Here is a 15,927-nt window from a genome sequence, read left to right on the forward strand (position 1 = left end):
TATGGAAATGTCACAAAAATAAATGAATGGAGGGCAATAACCAGCATCGTTAGAAAGTGAGATTCTTGACCAACCCCCCATCCCAACTTCACAACACCCTGGCTTGGAAGACACCAATCTATGCAGAACCATCCTTATTATGACTTCCAAAAAACAGAGAATGCCCCTCCCAGTGGAACCCAGAAGAAAGGGGACAGTCAGAACCAGAAAGGTCCTCTAGAAAAGCTTTGACTGGAGCTTTCTCTCCCAACTGAAATCATTCTCCCCCTCAAAGGAAGCTTTGGCTTTTTCCTCAATAGTCATAGTGTTTCACTCTCTGCAGCCAAAGGCCCCTTTTCTCCTGAAGCCTCTTTCTTCTTTAGATGTTGTGATGTTGTAAGGCTTCTTTGTTGACATCATCCATAATAACTATGAGAGTCCCCAAAGGCTTCATCCTAAGTCATCTTTTCCTTTGCTTCCACACTCTCCAATTTGGTGAATCATTGGTTCCCTGGATCATCATCTCTATGTAGATGAATAACTTATCTAGATGGCTAGTCCAAGTCTCTCACCTAAACAAAGTGGACGCTCTATAGGAATCTCAAGCTCTTTGGAACCACAAAACAATATCCTTAGGAATATTTGGGGAACTTTTTATTTTCTTATCCTGATCTCTTTGGGGCATTTTTTTGCAAAATTTCAAATTGTTTTCCAGGATGGTTGGATCAATTCAGTTCCACTAACAGTGTATTAGTATACTTTTTTTTTCAGTCAGGACCACAATAATAATGAATAATAAACTAAGAGTAAAATTTAAATAATAATAATGATAATAGTAATTGAAGAAATTTCCATGAACCTTTACAAGAACGCTGTGAAATGTGAATACTATTTTTCTTGATTTTACTCAAATATCCAAATGCACTTGTAATGTTACCATTACAGAAGTTTCATCCAATGACAGTGAGTACAACCCCATGCATTTATTCCTTCCTGCCTATGATGACGCTTGTGCATGTCCTTCCCAAGAGAGCACCCAACATGCTGGATGACTTCCTGGCTTATTCTTGACTCTTGACTAGCCTTTTCCTTTAATCACATCTCCATGCTATCCCCCCAGCTTCTATGGATCTCTTTCCTGATTGTCCAGTACAGTTTGCTCACTCCCACTGCACACACCTCTATTTTCCTGAAGAAAGATGGCCTTGGGAGTTCACCCAAAGGTGCACAGATTTAGGACCCAGGAAACAAGTGGACAATGAATGAGTTGTATCCAGAGTTTAAGAGATGGAGAAGGGGAAACAGAAAGAGGAGAAAGGGAAAATGGAAGGAAGGGAGTAAGTAATGGGAGTGTGAAGGAGGAGAGAATAAGAATAAGATAGGAGGAGGAAGTAAAAGAAAGTGAAGAGAAGGAGGAGAAGGGGGAAGGAATCTAAGAAGGGGAAAAGGAAAAGGATGAAAGAAAGGACAAAAAGGAAAGATGGGGAGGAGAGGGAAACAGGACAGATTTCTTTTTTAAAAAAATTATGAAGTTATTTTAATGACACTAAGTTTTCTATTTAAAAACAAAGGTACAACTTTTCCATGGAAGCAATTTACCAGTTTGTGGAATGGCAGCAAGATCTGGAAAACTCCCTATCTTTAAGATGAGGAAGATGAAGCATTAAGAGATTAAGCTCCTCACCCATGATTAGTCCTCCACTAAGGACACTAAGGACAGCAAGGTCTCCTGACACTGATGCTAGGCTTCTTTTATCCATTCTCATTATAAATTCAACACCCTTCCTTCAAATCTAGTATGTTCACCAACTTCTTTCTTCTATTTTCTCAAAATAAATGTTTTTATTTATCAGAGAAAGACAGCTTTGAGAGAACAAGAAGTCATGTGTATATACTGATGAGAGAAAGGAAAAGCTAGCCAACCACCCTACTCAGGGAAAACCCCTGCTTTTATCTGCCAAGTGTTCATTTTCCCTTTTATTTTACTAATGATGTAGCTGCATGATATGAAGATGGCTGATGAAAATGACTTTATTAAAAATTGGCTGTTCAGCTTTTTTAGAAATGAACAATAACATTAAATTCTAATACTCTTATAGAATAATGTTCTAGGCTATTAAAAATGGTAAGAATACTATTTGAGCCTAACATTATAACAGAATGCAGCAACAAGGTCTTGCCTAGATACAGATCCCCCTAGTCTGGGACCTGCAGTATTTCCACTCTTTGATTAGAACCACCACAGTAGGCAATCTTCATAAGCTGTTGTGGTCCCAAACATATCCATCTTCTACCCACCTGGAGAGGTGGGTACTTAGAGAAAACACACACACAAGTCCATTCCTAAACTCACAACCAAAATCTTTCCAGTTCAGTGGGTCCTAACAAGGTTTGAATATCACTGAAAAAGACAGCTAACAGTCGACGGTATCATCCTACAAGGCAGTAATAATGAAAATGATTTAGTATTTGTGGAAACACAGAAAAGTCAATCAATGGAATAGATTAGGTACAAAACATAGAGAAACAAATGAAAGTCAATAAACCCAACGATTCCAATTACTAGGGACTCAACAAAACTGGAAAAACTAGAAAGCAGTAGGGCCCAGACTGGAGAAATGTGGGTAGAGAATAAACTCCCCAACCTGTTGCTGCTCTAGAAAGAATTGTATTAGGTCATCTAACAAAGGAAAGAGTCAGAAAAAGGTGGGGCTCCCTCCCAAGTCTGTATGAGGTACCTTTTACAGAGTGCACAAAAGGGCTCGATTGGCCCAACTTGGGCAGCAGGGAAGTTTGAGATAAATATCAGCAGGTATAAACAGTCCAATCTGAGGAACCCAAAACAAAACCTGGATGAGATCTGAGCATTCCCCACAGCCATGAGGTCAACCTGACCTCTATCATAAGCCTTGGGTTAGACAATTTCCCAGTCACATAAAGTAAGGTTCAAACAACATTATTAACTAACAAGTATTTTTCCATAAGATGAACATCTCATACCATATGCCAAGACAAGCCCCAAACAGATCCAAGACTTTGACATAAATGGGCATCAACAAATTAGAGGAACAAGAAAAAAACAGCTCTAGACTAAACACAGGACATATAATTGATATAAGATAAATTATATAATTCTGATTATGTAACCTGTAATAGGTTTTCCATAAAATGAATTCAGTTAAAATTGGAAAGTAAACAGGTAACAAGGGGGAAAATCTCTGCAGCAATTTTTCTGATAAAAGATACACAAGAACTGATTCATATTTATAAGAACTTGAGTATTTCCCCAATAGAAAAATGATCAAAAGACACAAAACAGGTCATTTTCAAAGAAAAAAAAAAATCTAAGCTCTCAAAAGATGTGAAAAAGCTCCAGATGACGAATGATTAGAAAAATGCAAACCAAAGCAGTTCTGGGATTCTAAGCCACTCAGATTGACAAAGGTGACACAAAGGAAAATGCAGAGAAGGGGTGGAAAACAGTAACACAAAGGCCCAGAAAGTAGAACTGGGAATTGATCGAGCCATGTTAGAGAACAGTGCCAGAAAAGTGCTTAAACCCTGTATGCCCTATGATCCCACAAAACCACTACGAGCCCTATGCCCCAAAGAGCCAAGAGAGGAGAAAGGATTCTATGAGGCAACTCTTTAGGGGCTGAGAACTGGAATCTGGGGGTGCTCATCAACTCAGAAGCTGAGCAAATAATAGCAAATGTATCTAATACTAGAGTTTAAGAACTCCTAAAGGGAAGCATTCCAGAAGTTGAGGAAACCTGTTGGATTGGCGCACAGTAAAGAAAGGGAGCCCAGCACAACAAAGATTGATGAAATCCAACTGACGCAGGGCCCGATGCCAACTCCAGGGCCGAAAATGAAGTGCCTCCCTCTGATAACGGGCAATAGTCTGGGTCTCACCTCCTCTACCCTTCATCAGATGCCTTCCGGAGATGGTCACGACTGCCCTGGGGCCAGTGAGAGCCACTATGGGGCAGCCCAGACAGGAGAAGTTCCCAACTGGGAGTGACTCAGGTGGCCTCTCGCCGAAGCACAAATTTCCTCTACAAGTACTCAACAAGCAGTCTAGGGCAATCCTGCCTGAATACCTCCACTGATGCGAGCCTCATCCCCTGCTGAAGCAGAACATCTCTCTGGGATGGCATCGCATGCTAGCAAGCCCACAATGCCCTGAGCTCAAGCCAGCTTCTTGGGTGTGCAAATCTGTGAATCCAAAGTGACCACCATAAGCAAAGACTTCTGAGGCTAGGAAATCAAGATCCAAATTCTCAACATGAGAACACAGAGGGACAGGGTTCTCCAGGTCCCGAGGCTGCTCCTTTAGTTCAGGTAAGTCAGAGACCTCATCTATTTTACCCTCATGGTAATGCCATGGCTTTTTGGTCAATCCTGACTTCATAGGGTCAGAAATGAGAGACCTCTTTTCCTTCGGACCTCATGAGGATGGGTGGTGGAGGAACTATGGACCTTGGGATTCTTCCCTGACCCATTGAGTCCAGGCCTGGCCTCCATCTCTGATTGATTTCTTTGGTCCTGAATCGATTCCCTTGTAGTTGAAATAAAAATATTTTACCCGTGCAGTCATAAACTGGAATCTACTTTACCAGCTGTAACTGAATCTCATCTTGAAAGCATAAAGTCAATTTGGATCTTATAATGTAGCCCAGACAGCTTTCTGAGAAATTACATTAAAATCACATTTCACCTGAATTTAAAAAAGAAAAGGAAGGAAAAAGGTGGGGGGCTATTCAGAACAGGCCTTCCCATGGCATGGACAGTTTGACTGGGCCCCAATCACACACCCCACAAGTTATTATTCTCTCTAGAAGTTAGATTTATTTTTGCACAAGCCCCCTGCCCCTTAAATGTGTTTGAACAAAGTCTCTGCCCTTGGCAAGCAAAGATTCCTACAGGTTCCTATCTACTGCCTCCAGTTTGGTAACAAACACTAGAATTAAGGCACTGAATGTCTAGCTACCTCTCTTCAATTTAAGTTGTCCACATTTTTTGGAAAGACTTTTCTTAACATTGAACCCTTCCCAATGGTCCATCCAATTACTCTGGAACCATGACCTATCCCAGTCTGACCACCACCACGTTCCAGCCTGAAACCCTTGCTGTCAGCCCCAGGAAGCTTACCTCAGATGCTTTGGGATGAGGGGTGAGCATTACATAACTTTGGCTCCCCTCTCTGTATCTGACTGTGCTCCATAACCTGGGACCAACCCACTTACCCCAAACAATAATCTAGGAGACACCACATAAAGCCTGCCTCCCTAGCTGGGGGAAGGTCTCCAGCTTAGTACTCTGGGCCATCCCTGAAGCCTGGAATACACTCCCCCCCCTTAGAGCCACTCCATCAGAGAAGACTTGGCCCTCTTACATCTGCATGCTGCATCAATAGAACTGCATTAGAATTTCAGAGATGGCTTCACTTTGGGTACTTCCCAGGGTCTGGCTCTAGGTATCTAAGAAATGCCTGTTCATTGATTTCTCATTCAAGGAGGAGGTGGGGGGGGGGGGTCTCTGAGCCAGCGTGCTGACTGAGTGGGCAAAGACAAGGAGCCCAAAGAATGAGAAGCTGGGAGACAGACAGGAAGATTTATCAAGAAACTGGATTCAGGGGGCAAGGGAGACTGAGGAGTGAGGATAATGGGCATGGAGGGACCTGCAAACACTAGAAGGAGTCGGGGGGGGGCGGTTCAGGGAATAATACTGAGCTGTTTCTGACAGGCATTTTCTGAGTTGGAATGTCTAGTTTAAAATGGCCAACAGACAGTTTATGATACCTAGCAAGAGTCCAAGGATGAGACTAGGATGGGCACTAAGAAACTGGGGTTCACTCAGAGTAGAGAGAAGATTAATTATAGCTCTGGAAGCTGGGGGATAAGCAAAAGATACAACCTAAAGAGAAAAAAGGAGAGAGGATAGCCAGGATAGAACTGTAGAGTGAGGGGGACATACAGATGAAAACCTAGATGAGGCCAAAAGATGCATGGTAAGAGAGACAGCAACAGAACCAAGAGGGAGCTGAAGGTAGCTATCTGAGTCAAATGGAAGTTGTGCTTGAGGGAAAGGAAAATAGGAGATCTGGCAGAGGCAGACACCTAAGGGAGCTGTCCAGCAGGCGGCTGAAGAGGCAGATCAAGGAAGAGAGCCTGGGTCCCCATCAAGAAGTGAAGGCAAATTCAGCTTCACCATACTGGACATAGCTCTATTTATTCCCATCATCATTCCCCTATTCAAAGGCCTGAAGGATTTAGCTAACCTACTGTGCTCTTATGATCTGTCCTAGCACCACCCCCACCCCCAAGACACCAAACAGTCTTTCAGGTACAATTGGTAGATTTTGAGCTACAGAGATCCAGCTGTCTCATTTAACTGATGAGAAAACTGAGACCAAGAGAAGAAGAGAAAACGGGAATGCAGTGAGGATTGACATACTTTGAGGAATTCCTGTCTCAGGCAGGTAAACACTTTTTTTTAGGGTTTTTGCAAGGCAAATGGGGTAAAGTAGCTTGCCCAAGACCACACAGATAGGTAATGATTAAGTGTCTGAGACTGGATTTGAACCCAGGTACTCCTGACTCCAGGGCCGGAGCCACCTAGCTGACCCGTAAGTAACTCTTTCACAGATCCACAGATTCACAGCCAATCTCAGATCTTTGGTTTCTGATTCTGATTCAACCTGAAGCTGGTTCTTACAGACACAATTTTATGACTAGAAAAAGACATCATGAACAATATCCACAAAGTATGGTCTTGTACAAAAAGGGCTTCCAGGGAAAGGAGAATGTTTATCAAGGGTTCAACTCGCAATGCAAATGGATCAATCATGATCATAAATAGGATTACTCAATCATCAATCAATCAATAAACAGTTATCAATTGTGTCTCCTATGTGCCAAGCATAGGGGTAAGTAAGCACTAGGTCTGAGGGTTTGGAAGTTGCGATCGGTGATGCCACTATTCCAACCCATCATTCCTTCAGCACTGCAGACGTGGCAAACTTTGCCAGTCAAATGGGCATAAGCAAACTCAGGGCTACTTTAATTTGTGTTTCTCTAATTATCAGTGGTGGAGTTGGAGCATCTTTTCATGAGGCTTGGATTTCTTTCTTAGAAAATTTTCTGACCATTTCTTAACCAGGGAATAGCTCCCATTCAAAGACTTTTCTCCCAGAGCCACAATTCTGCTTCTTCCATCTCCCCATGCCAGGGGGACACACAATATGCTCATTTCTGAGGACTTGCATATGGCAGCAGCTGAAGCCTGCCCTCTCTGAGTAGGGTTCCACAGCATACTGCTAACACAGAGAGGGAGTCTGTGGGTCAGGACTAGAACCCGAGCCTCTCCATTTTCAGATCCAGGACACTTGTCTGTTCAATCCCAGTTTAAGGATTCAATAGCCCTGGATCCTTAGAACTGAAAGGAATGCCTTGTTCATAAGCACACAAGACTTTTGGGGAAGCAAGGTGGTACCATAGTCACAGAGATTGGGCTAGGAACCAAAAGATTCATCTTCTGGAGTTCCTATCCAAGCCCTAATATCTTCTAGTTGTAGAATCCTGAGCAAGTCACTTCACCTTGTTTGCCTCAGCCCTTCTATAAAATGAGCTGGAGAAGTAAATGGCAAACTATTCCAGTATCTTTGCCAAGAAAACCCCAAATGGGTTGGACACAACTCAATAATAACCACCATCTTTATGGAATCTCCAGTGAGGCATCACCAAGACCCTGCTCCAGGACCATTAGGGACAAGGTGCTCATTATCTCTGGAGGGAAACCATCCCTCTGCCAGAATCTTCCATTGTTAAGAGGAATGCTCCAAAGGGAATCCAAGTTTGACTTTCTACTGATCCAGAGAAACAGCCCAATTGTTCTTCCCCATGGCAGGCATTCAGCTATTTTGATCATATCCAAGTGTCTACTTATGTAGAGCAAACATTCCCAATTACTTACATACTCCTCTTCATATGGCCTGGTTTCACAATGGTTACCACCCTAATCATATTCCATAGCATTTGTCATCAGTGCCTTTTCTCAGACACAAAATCAGCCTAGGGGTGAGATGGGGGAAGAAGGGTGGAGTCCAAGCAAGGCTGAGTCCCTTGTCTAGTTCTAGACTCAAGGAAACCTCTCTGGCTACCTACAGTTCTAAAACAAGAGGGTCCTGAATGCTCCAACATCAGAACCAGAAGAGGCCTATTTGACAGTTGAAGAAACCAAGATCCTGCTGGAGAAGAGACATGCTAAGGACATAGATGTAGGCAGTGGTAGAGCCAGGGCCTTGAGCTCAGGATATGCATGAGAGCTGGCCCCTTGAAACCCAGGTTCTTCCTTCTAGCACTATCCAGATTTTGCTACACAAAGAACATAGGACAAAAGAGACAGTTGCTTAGAGACTCTATTCCCAATTAACTTCACAGAATTCAAGGATTCTAGGGAAACTGTTGTTAAGGGGAAGTGCAAGATTCATAAAAGGAAAATTTCTGTTTGAAATGAGTGAAAAGTGTGAAAACGTGGAAAGAAAATTTTCAACAGCTGTTCCACTCTAGTTCCCAACTCTATTGGCCCAGAGATCAGCTGGAAGAAACTGCACCCAACTTCACAGAAAGGAGTCTCAGGGTGGCTAGGTGGCACAGTGGATAGAGCACCAGTCCTGGAGTCAGGAGGACCTGAATTCAAATCTGGCCTCAGACACTTCATAATTACGTAGCTGTGTGGGCTGCGCAAGCCACTTAACCCTGTTGCCTTGCAAAAACTTTAAAAAAAAGAGTCTCAAGGGAGAGCTTGAAGGCCCCAGATTGGTCATCACCAGCTCTTTAGGGCCTAGCTGAGGCACTCCAGGACCCAACCTCAAGTACAAATGGCTACAAAGTCCTCCAGCAGCACTCTGCTCTAATGGCAGTGGGGCTGCAGGGGACCCGGGGCTGGCCTGGAGTCAGAATCTGGCCCCAATTCTCACTCTGAACCTATCATTCATCAAATCTGGAACTGTATGTTGACTGAAAAATCAACTGACCGACCTGCCTGTGGGGCCCCATAGCTTCCTGCCTATGGGGCCTCAAGGGCCCTGACCCCACTGGGATCCAAGTTTGGGATCCTAAGGAATCCCCCATCTATCAAAAGGGAGACCCAGGCCCTGGTCAGCCCCTTCACTTTGGGAAAGTCAATCGTGACCATGAATATCAAAGAACGATTTCATGGTTTTCTCCTATTTCTAAAGGACCACAGGCATGCATGCGTTCATATGTGTCTCTACACAAAATTGTGCATGCCTGTGTAGGTCTTCCTTTCCTCATATCCTAAGAAGGTCCCTGCCCACTATCTCTCCAACAAGTGGAGGCCAATGGACAGTCCTACGTTCTGAGGGTTGACTTCTAGTATGGACAATAACACCATTCTTCGTGAACACAGGAAGTCACGTAAGACACAGCATTTTGTCTGGCCTCACAATCTCGCTGCTGCCTGGTTGGTGTCACCCAGAGAGGTTTAGTTCTGCTCTGTGGCACTTGGTTAATGCTCTATTCATTAATTCCACAAAGTACCCGGAGAATATGCTTAGAGTGGGCAAGCATTATCTCTCACATTTCATTTAATTAAACTCTGCTTTTGCAATGTGACAGTCAGCACTTCATGGGGGTAGTGATTTTAAGGATGAAGGTAGAGAGTATTTCAAAGCACCCTCCTTAAATCTGCAAAGTATCATCTGAAATTACTCCACCACACATTGTAATTTATCTACAATATTAAAGATGTTATTTCCAGACTTGGTAATTAATTGGATTCCACAGAGAAATTATTCTGACATCCTTGATAGCAAAATGATGCTCCAAGGCCCCCATGAGGGTCGAAGGAGAGCCTGCATTGGGCCTTGAGAATGAAAACTCTCCCTGAGCCTGATGCAAAAGGAAGGCTGCCCAGCTGAGTCCCCAGCCCCCTATCAGCACCTTCATGCACAAAGCTGCCCATTCAATTCTGATTACTGAGCTTAATACAAAGGAATAAGACTGGCCCATGCTTGGCCAGTCCTACACTCGATTCTGGGCCATGGGGCCAGAGAAGGCATCGTCCATTATGCCGTCACGATGGGTAACAGAGCCGAGATGGGTGCAGTGAGGCATGCAGAGCTTAGGAAGGGCAGGCAGTACACAGAGGGTGAACGTACTTACCATCGATCCGGCCGACAAGCTCCTCCAAAAGACGCACTTTCATTTGTATGCCAGGCTGGGCAAAGGTGTAGTTATCCTAAAATAAGAGCCCAGAAAAAAAAATCATCAAGATGTATATCCAAGACAAGGTCATTATGCCATCCATCCCCATTCATCAGATGTGGAAACTGAGACTGGTACGAAGGGACCTGATCAGGGAGCCAAAATGCTGACCCAGCTCTTGAGCCTCCAGTCCATGTTCAATGAAAGGAGATGGATATTTTTATTGGCCCAGCTCATAACATATGTGAATTGCAAATATAAAAGAAAACTGGAGGGTATAATATTCCTCAAAGTACAGAAAGTCAGTGATGAGAATGTCAACACGCCAGGCCTCTGCTAACTCATTTTCATTGCTCAGGCCCAAGGAAGGGAGTACAAAAGGGCCTAGGTTTCCAACTCCCAGATTCTGGAATTTTTGTGGACAGTATTAATAGTTGTAGAGGAGGAGATTGGCCAGGGAGCTATCAGAGGCCCAAGGAGTGGGAAGGCTTTCTTTGACAAGCCCTTGGGAAGTATGGTATGATATTGCCCCACCCTGGTGTCCCAAGCTAGAATACCAGAAAAACAGAGAGGAGTCCAGCGGGATGTTTCCCAAAGCATCCCCAAAAGGACATCCTGAGGGGAAAACCACATTCTTGCACAAAAAACATCCTCAAAGAAGGGAGCAACTCTGATTTCAATGGGTTCCAACAAGGCTCCAAGTGACAAGAGGACCGCACTGGTAGGTGCCAGGACTCCCGGCCAATCCCCTGTTGTGGCTTGCTTCCTTGGGGCCCACAGTGGCGACCTCCCTCCAGGAGGGGAGCTGAGAATAAGGAGTCAAGCCACTACTGCCTTATGCCTCCAGCTCAATTTTATTACTGCTTAGCTATTACATATATACTGTTAGGTCTTCCGGGGTAGAACAAAGAATAATGAGGTAATGGGGGGGGGGGAAGGTGCAAGCGGCGTGTACAAGCAGCGTCTTGCATTACAGGATGGGGGGGTACGTTAGGGAGGAGATGATAAGGCACAGCTGTGTCTAGTGCCTTTGGTCAGTGGGGCAGAATGTCCAGCACCCAAGGACTCTGGCTCCCAAGGACTCCGGCTCACCTTATCTCTCAGGGCGGCAAGCCAGCTCCTGAGACTGTCCAGGTGGCAGTTTACTTAGAGATGATTTGCGTCATGGCTGTTAGAATAGCCTGTGTACCCACAATCCCCTCCCAGCCTCTAGTCTTGACAACATTAGTCCCACCAGCATGTTTGACTGTTTGACTTTTGATAGCTAAGCTGCTTTCGATGGTCTAATAAGGGAACTGAGGTGTCTTTCATAGGCATCATTTTCAAACCTGAGTGCATCAGAGTTTTGTTTGTTTTTTTTTTTTTAGGTTTTTGCAAGCCAATGGGGTTAAGTGGCTTGCCCAAAGCCACACAACTGAGGCTGGATTTGAACTCAGGTACACCTGACTCCAGGGCCAGTGCTCTATCCACTGTGCCACCTAGCCATCCCAATCAGAAAGTTCTTGATGTGGCTTTCTCCTTTGTTTCTTCCCCAGGTCTGTAGACTTATGCCACTATCTTACTCTGGGACAAGATGATGCATGACAAGGTTCTATTTCTTGGTGACCATACTAGAAATGGGCAAGTAAGTGGTCACAAGGCTCCAACCCTGTATCCGGGCATAAGGTACTGGGGGGGAGGGTGCATCACTACAGAGTCATGCTCATACAATCCGAGTCAGAAAGGTCCCCATTGGGCATCGAGGCCAATGCTATCCAAACACACTCTCAATGCTTCAGTGAGGTGAGTCAGGTCAGCCTCCTGTAGCATGAATTGGTCATTATTATATCTTCTCTGAAGATCCCATCAAAGACCTCAACCATCTTTTTTCCTCTGGATGCTCTAACATGTATTTTTCTAATGTCTATGGAGCAAGAGTATCAACATAAATGTAAGGCCAGGGAAGCATGGATGGACATAGCTGATGACAGGAACCTAAGGCAACCAGAGCAGTTGTGACATGGCAGCCTAGGAAGTGACTCCCCCCTCAGAGGAATTAAGCTACAAGCTCCCAAATGAGGGAGCTCATGGGCCTACCCATGCTCAGACTTTTTTTTTTTTAGGTTTTTGCAAGGCAAACAGGGTTAAGTGGCTTGCCCAAAGCCACACAGGTAGGTAATTATTAAATGTCTGAGGCCAGATTTGAACCCAGGTACTCCTGACGCCAGGTCCAGTGCTTTATCCACTATGCCACCTAGCCGCCCCAGACATTTTTGGGGGGTTTTTTGGGTTTTTTTGCGAGGCAAATGGGGTTAAGTGGCTTGCCCAAGGCCACACAGCTAGGTAATTATTAAGTGTCTGAGACCAGATTTGAACCCAGGTACTCCTGACTCCAAGGCCAGTGCTTTATCCACTACACCACTTAGAAGAATTCTTAGTAAAGTGAACTGTACCCAGGAAGGAAAAGAGAATGACAGGGCAACAAGAGCCACATCCTACAAAAATCACTTGATCGACAGAAGTGGAGATGTTTAGTCTGCAGAAGAGAAACCTCTCTAATTTGGGATTATGCCTAAAAGGCACAAAAATGTGCATACCCTTTGACCCAGCAATACCATTACTGGGTCTATTCCCTGAATGGTATGAAAAAGGGTAAAACTTGTCCAAAATATTTATATTTGTAGGAGCTGAATACTAAATGCTTGTACAAAAATGTTTATAGCAGCCCTGTTTGTGGTGGCAAAAACTTGGAAATCAAGTAAATGTCCTTCAACTGGGGAATGGCTCAGCAAACTGTGGTCTATGTATATCATGGAACACTATTGTTCTATTAGAAACCAGGAGGGATGGAAATTCAGGGAAGCCCGGAGGGATTCGCATGAATTGATGCTAAGCAACATGAGCAGAACCAGAAAAACACTGTATACCCTAATAGCAACATGGGGGTGATGATCAACCTTGATCGACTTGTTCATCCCTGCAGGACAACAACCAGGGACAATTTTGGGCCATCTGCAACAGAGAATACCATCTGCATTCAGCAAAGGAATTGTGGACTTTGAGCAAAGACCAAAGACTATAATTGTCAAATTAGAAAAAAAAATTATATTATTAAGTAATTTTACTATCTCATACTTTATTTTTCTTCCTTAAGGAATTCAACTGAGAACAATGTATAACATAGAACCAATGTAACAACTAACAGACTGCCTTCTGTGGGGGGTGGGGGCAGGGAAGCAGGAATGGGGGGAAAATTGTGGAACTCGAAGTGAATGAAATCTTTCTTAAAAAATAAAACAAAACAGCGATGTAAAAAAAAAGAGAGAAGAGAAACTTCTAGGAGGATGAAGGTCTGAAAGGCAGACTCAAGGTAAGAGACTGGGCTTGTTATTGTTATGCCTGGCAAAAGACGGCAACACCAGCAACAAATCTACAGAGAGGCATCAGGAAGAACGTCAAGAATCAGAATGGACGGGGCTGCCTTGGGAAGGGGTTGCCCATCAGGTTGGGGACAGGGCACTAATGGGGTCTCCTCACTCTCAGTCTCTGCTCTGCCCTAGTCCTATCAGCATTCCCTTCTTCTGCCATGACAACTTCCAAGACGACACAGTCCCATTCTCCCTAGATTCCCGTCATCCACACCACCAACCAGTTCTTGGAACTGAATCATGTCTCCCAGTGGAAAAGAAATGCAGAAAACAAATGATGACAGGCAACAGTTTCCTCCTCCTCAGAGAAGCTGCCTTGCTAAGTAATGAATCTTTGAACAACAGTGATGTTGGAGTAAGCAAATATGCAAGCCATATTTCAAGAAGTAATGGCCTGTGGACAAGTCGCGAGTAGATTTTGTTAGTGGAAAGTGAACACCGGCAAGGGGACGAGCCCCAAAAGTCTACAAAGAAAACTGTCTCTGGAGGGTCACTCCCAGGCTGAAGGCCAGAGAGGATCCTGATGCCATCCTTGCTACCCAAGATTCAGCCCCTCCAGGGCTAGGGGGGAGAGGGAGGGTACTGTCCACACCTTCAAGAGCATGGCTGGAAGCAGTGATTGCAGGCGACACTTCCTGCCTAGAAGCAATATATATTAAAGGAATAATTGTATCACCTGAAATTCTCTCAGCTTTGCTTCCATGATTTCATCCACTCCCCTAAAATACAATAACAATGAAAACCCAAACCTAGAGATTCATACCCTGTTGCATTACGAATGTCAAAAGTATGGAAAAGCAATAGGAAAAAATCCCACTTTTTTGTCGAAATTAAACCTGTCTTGGAACCTCACGGTTACTTTCAAGAAAAAAATGGCCCTTCTGCCCCCAGGCCTTGGGTATTGATTCGTATTGCTAACTTTACGGTCAGTGGTGGCAAAGAGCCATCGATCACAAATTATAGATGACTCCTCAGGTAGCAGGGGTCCCAAGAGAGCAAAAACGAGTCGATTTTCACTTACAGCAAAAGTAGCTAAAACAGGAGAAAAATGCACACCTGGAGAAACTCAGGGAAATGTGGCAGGGAAAAGGATGATCATTAAAGAAGCAAAAGGTTGTAGGCAGGGAGAAATGACAGCAAGGCTTCACCTCCCCTTAAAAATTAACCTTCTTTTAGAAAAAGCCATGAAACCAAAATCCCATTTTTGCACCAATGAGAAAAGAAAGCCAAGTGCTTTGTCATCGGTGGTACAGGTCATTCCTCTGGCAAGGGCAGGTTTAATTGAGCCTGCCAAGAGGCAGGAACTGCCCCCCACATCTGTGGTTGCCCCTTTATGTTGGCCCAGGAGGATCACTTGCCCACTGCATTTAGTATTCAGCTCCTAAGGCTGCCAAGGGAGCCTGCCCTTGGCACCAGGCCATGCTGGACACCATACAACAATCAGAATAACCTAGCGCTAGCCCTCAGGAGGCTCCCACCCCAGAGGTGGGGATGAGCTGCCCAAAGAGTAGGGTTGGAAGGCAGGTGGGGAAGGAGTCAACTTCTATAGAGTAGGCTCTATACTAAGTTCATGTGTAGCATCTCATATAAAGGAACCAGAGGTGCTTTAGTCCAAGCCCTAGCTGAAGCAGGAAACCCCTTTACTACAGTCAATTCCACAACCATGAAGCACCTACTAATAAACACAAAACTCTGAGCAGTTATGCTAACAAACCCAACTGGATTCAACTGAAGGAGGGGGGAGGGGAGCTGATGAAAAAGTTTTTGTTATTGCTCCTTCCTCCTCAGGGATGCCAAGGTCATCAAGGAGCTATGGCAAGCACATGAACTGAATGGGGGGGGGGGGGGGGTGCTGTGATCAATCACCAGTCTCACTCTCTCCTCCGGAGCCATCTGGGTCCAGTGACCAGAGATGGATAGAATGACTAGGGATGGCTCTGGGTGCAGGGGGAGGTTTCTTAGGCTTAGGTCTTTCCCAGATCTCTAGGGAAACTGTAAGATGACAAGTGAATAATAAATGTTTTAAAGAGAAGAAAAGTCAGGAAGCCAATGACTTAATTGTATTTATGCTAAACCTACTATGTGTCAGGCCCTTTGTGGGGTGCTGGGGCTGCCAAGATAAAAAGAGTCTCTGTCGTCCAGAGGCTTCCTATGAGAGAGTAAGGACATGTGCTCAGGGAAAAACACACGTACACCTATAACATGCAAAATCAATCTGAAGTCCTGTTCTGTCTGCTGGATGAGAAGAGGCATCAGCCTCGGGGGTGGCGGGGGGGGGGGGGTTAGAGGAAGGTCAAAGGCAAAAAGCC

At 44.6% G+C, this 15,927-nt stretch overlaps 1 protein-coding gene and 1 long non-coding RNA gene across 3 annotated transcripts in view; one reads left to right on the forward strand and one right to left on the reverse strand.

Annotated features, from left to right (window-relative positions):
- TBC1D22A (TBC1 domain family member 22A) overlaps nucleotides 1-15,927 on the reverse strand; it is a 357,164-nt gene that overhangs the window by 162,239 nt on the left and 178,998 nt on the right. For both annotated transcript variants that reach the window (XM_074227261.1, XM_074227262.1), the window contains exon 10: nucleotides 10,170-10,245. In XM_074227261.1, the coding sequence (XP_074083362.1) occupies nucleotides 10,170-10,245 (76 nt within the window). The remainder of the gene's footprint in view (nucleotides 1-10,169; nucleotides 10,246-15,927) is intronic.
- LOC141515559 (uncharacterized) lies at nucleotides 3,488-13,271 on the forward strand. Its single transcript, XR_012476355.1, has 3 exons — nucleotides 3,488-4,323; nucleotides 11,747-11,835; nucleotides 13,174-13,271. It is a non-coding gene; the product is annotated as an uncharacterized LOC141515559 (long non-coding RNA).

The sequence above is a fragment of the Macrotis lagotis genome, chromosome 2 (assembly GCF_037893015.1).
Source record: "Macrotis lagotis isolate mMagLag1 chromosome 2, bilby.v1.9.chrom.fasta, whole genome shotgun sequence".
Taxonomy (NCBI): domain Eukaryota; kingdom Metazoa; phylum Chordata; class Mammalia; order Peramelemorphia; family Peramelidae; genus Macrotis; species Macrotis lagotis.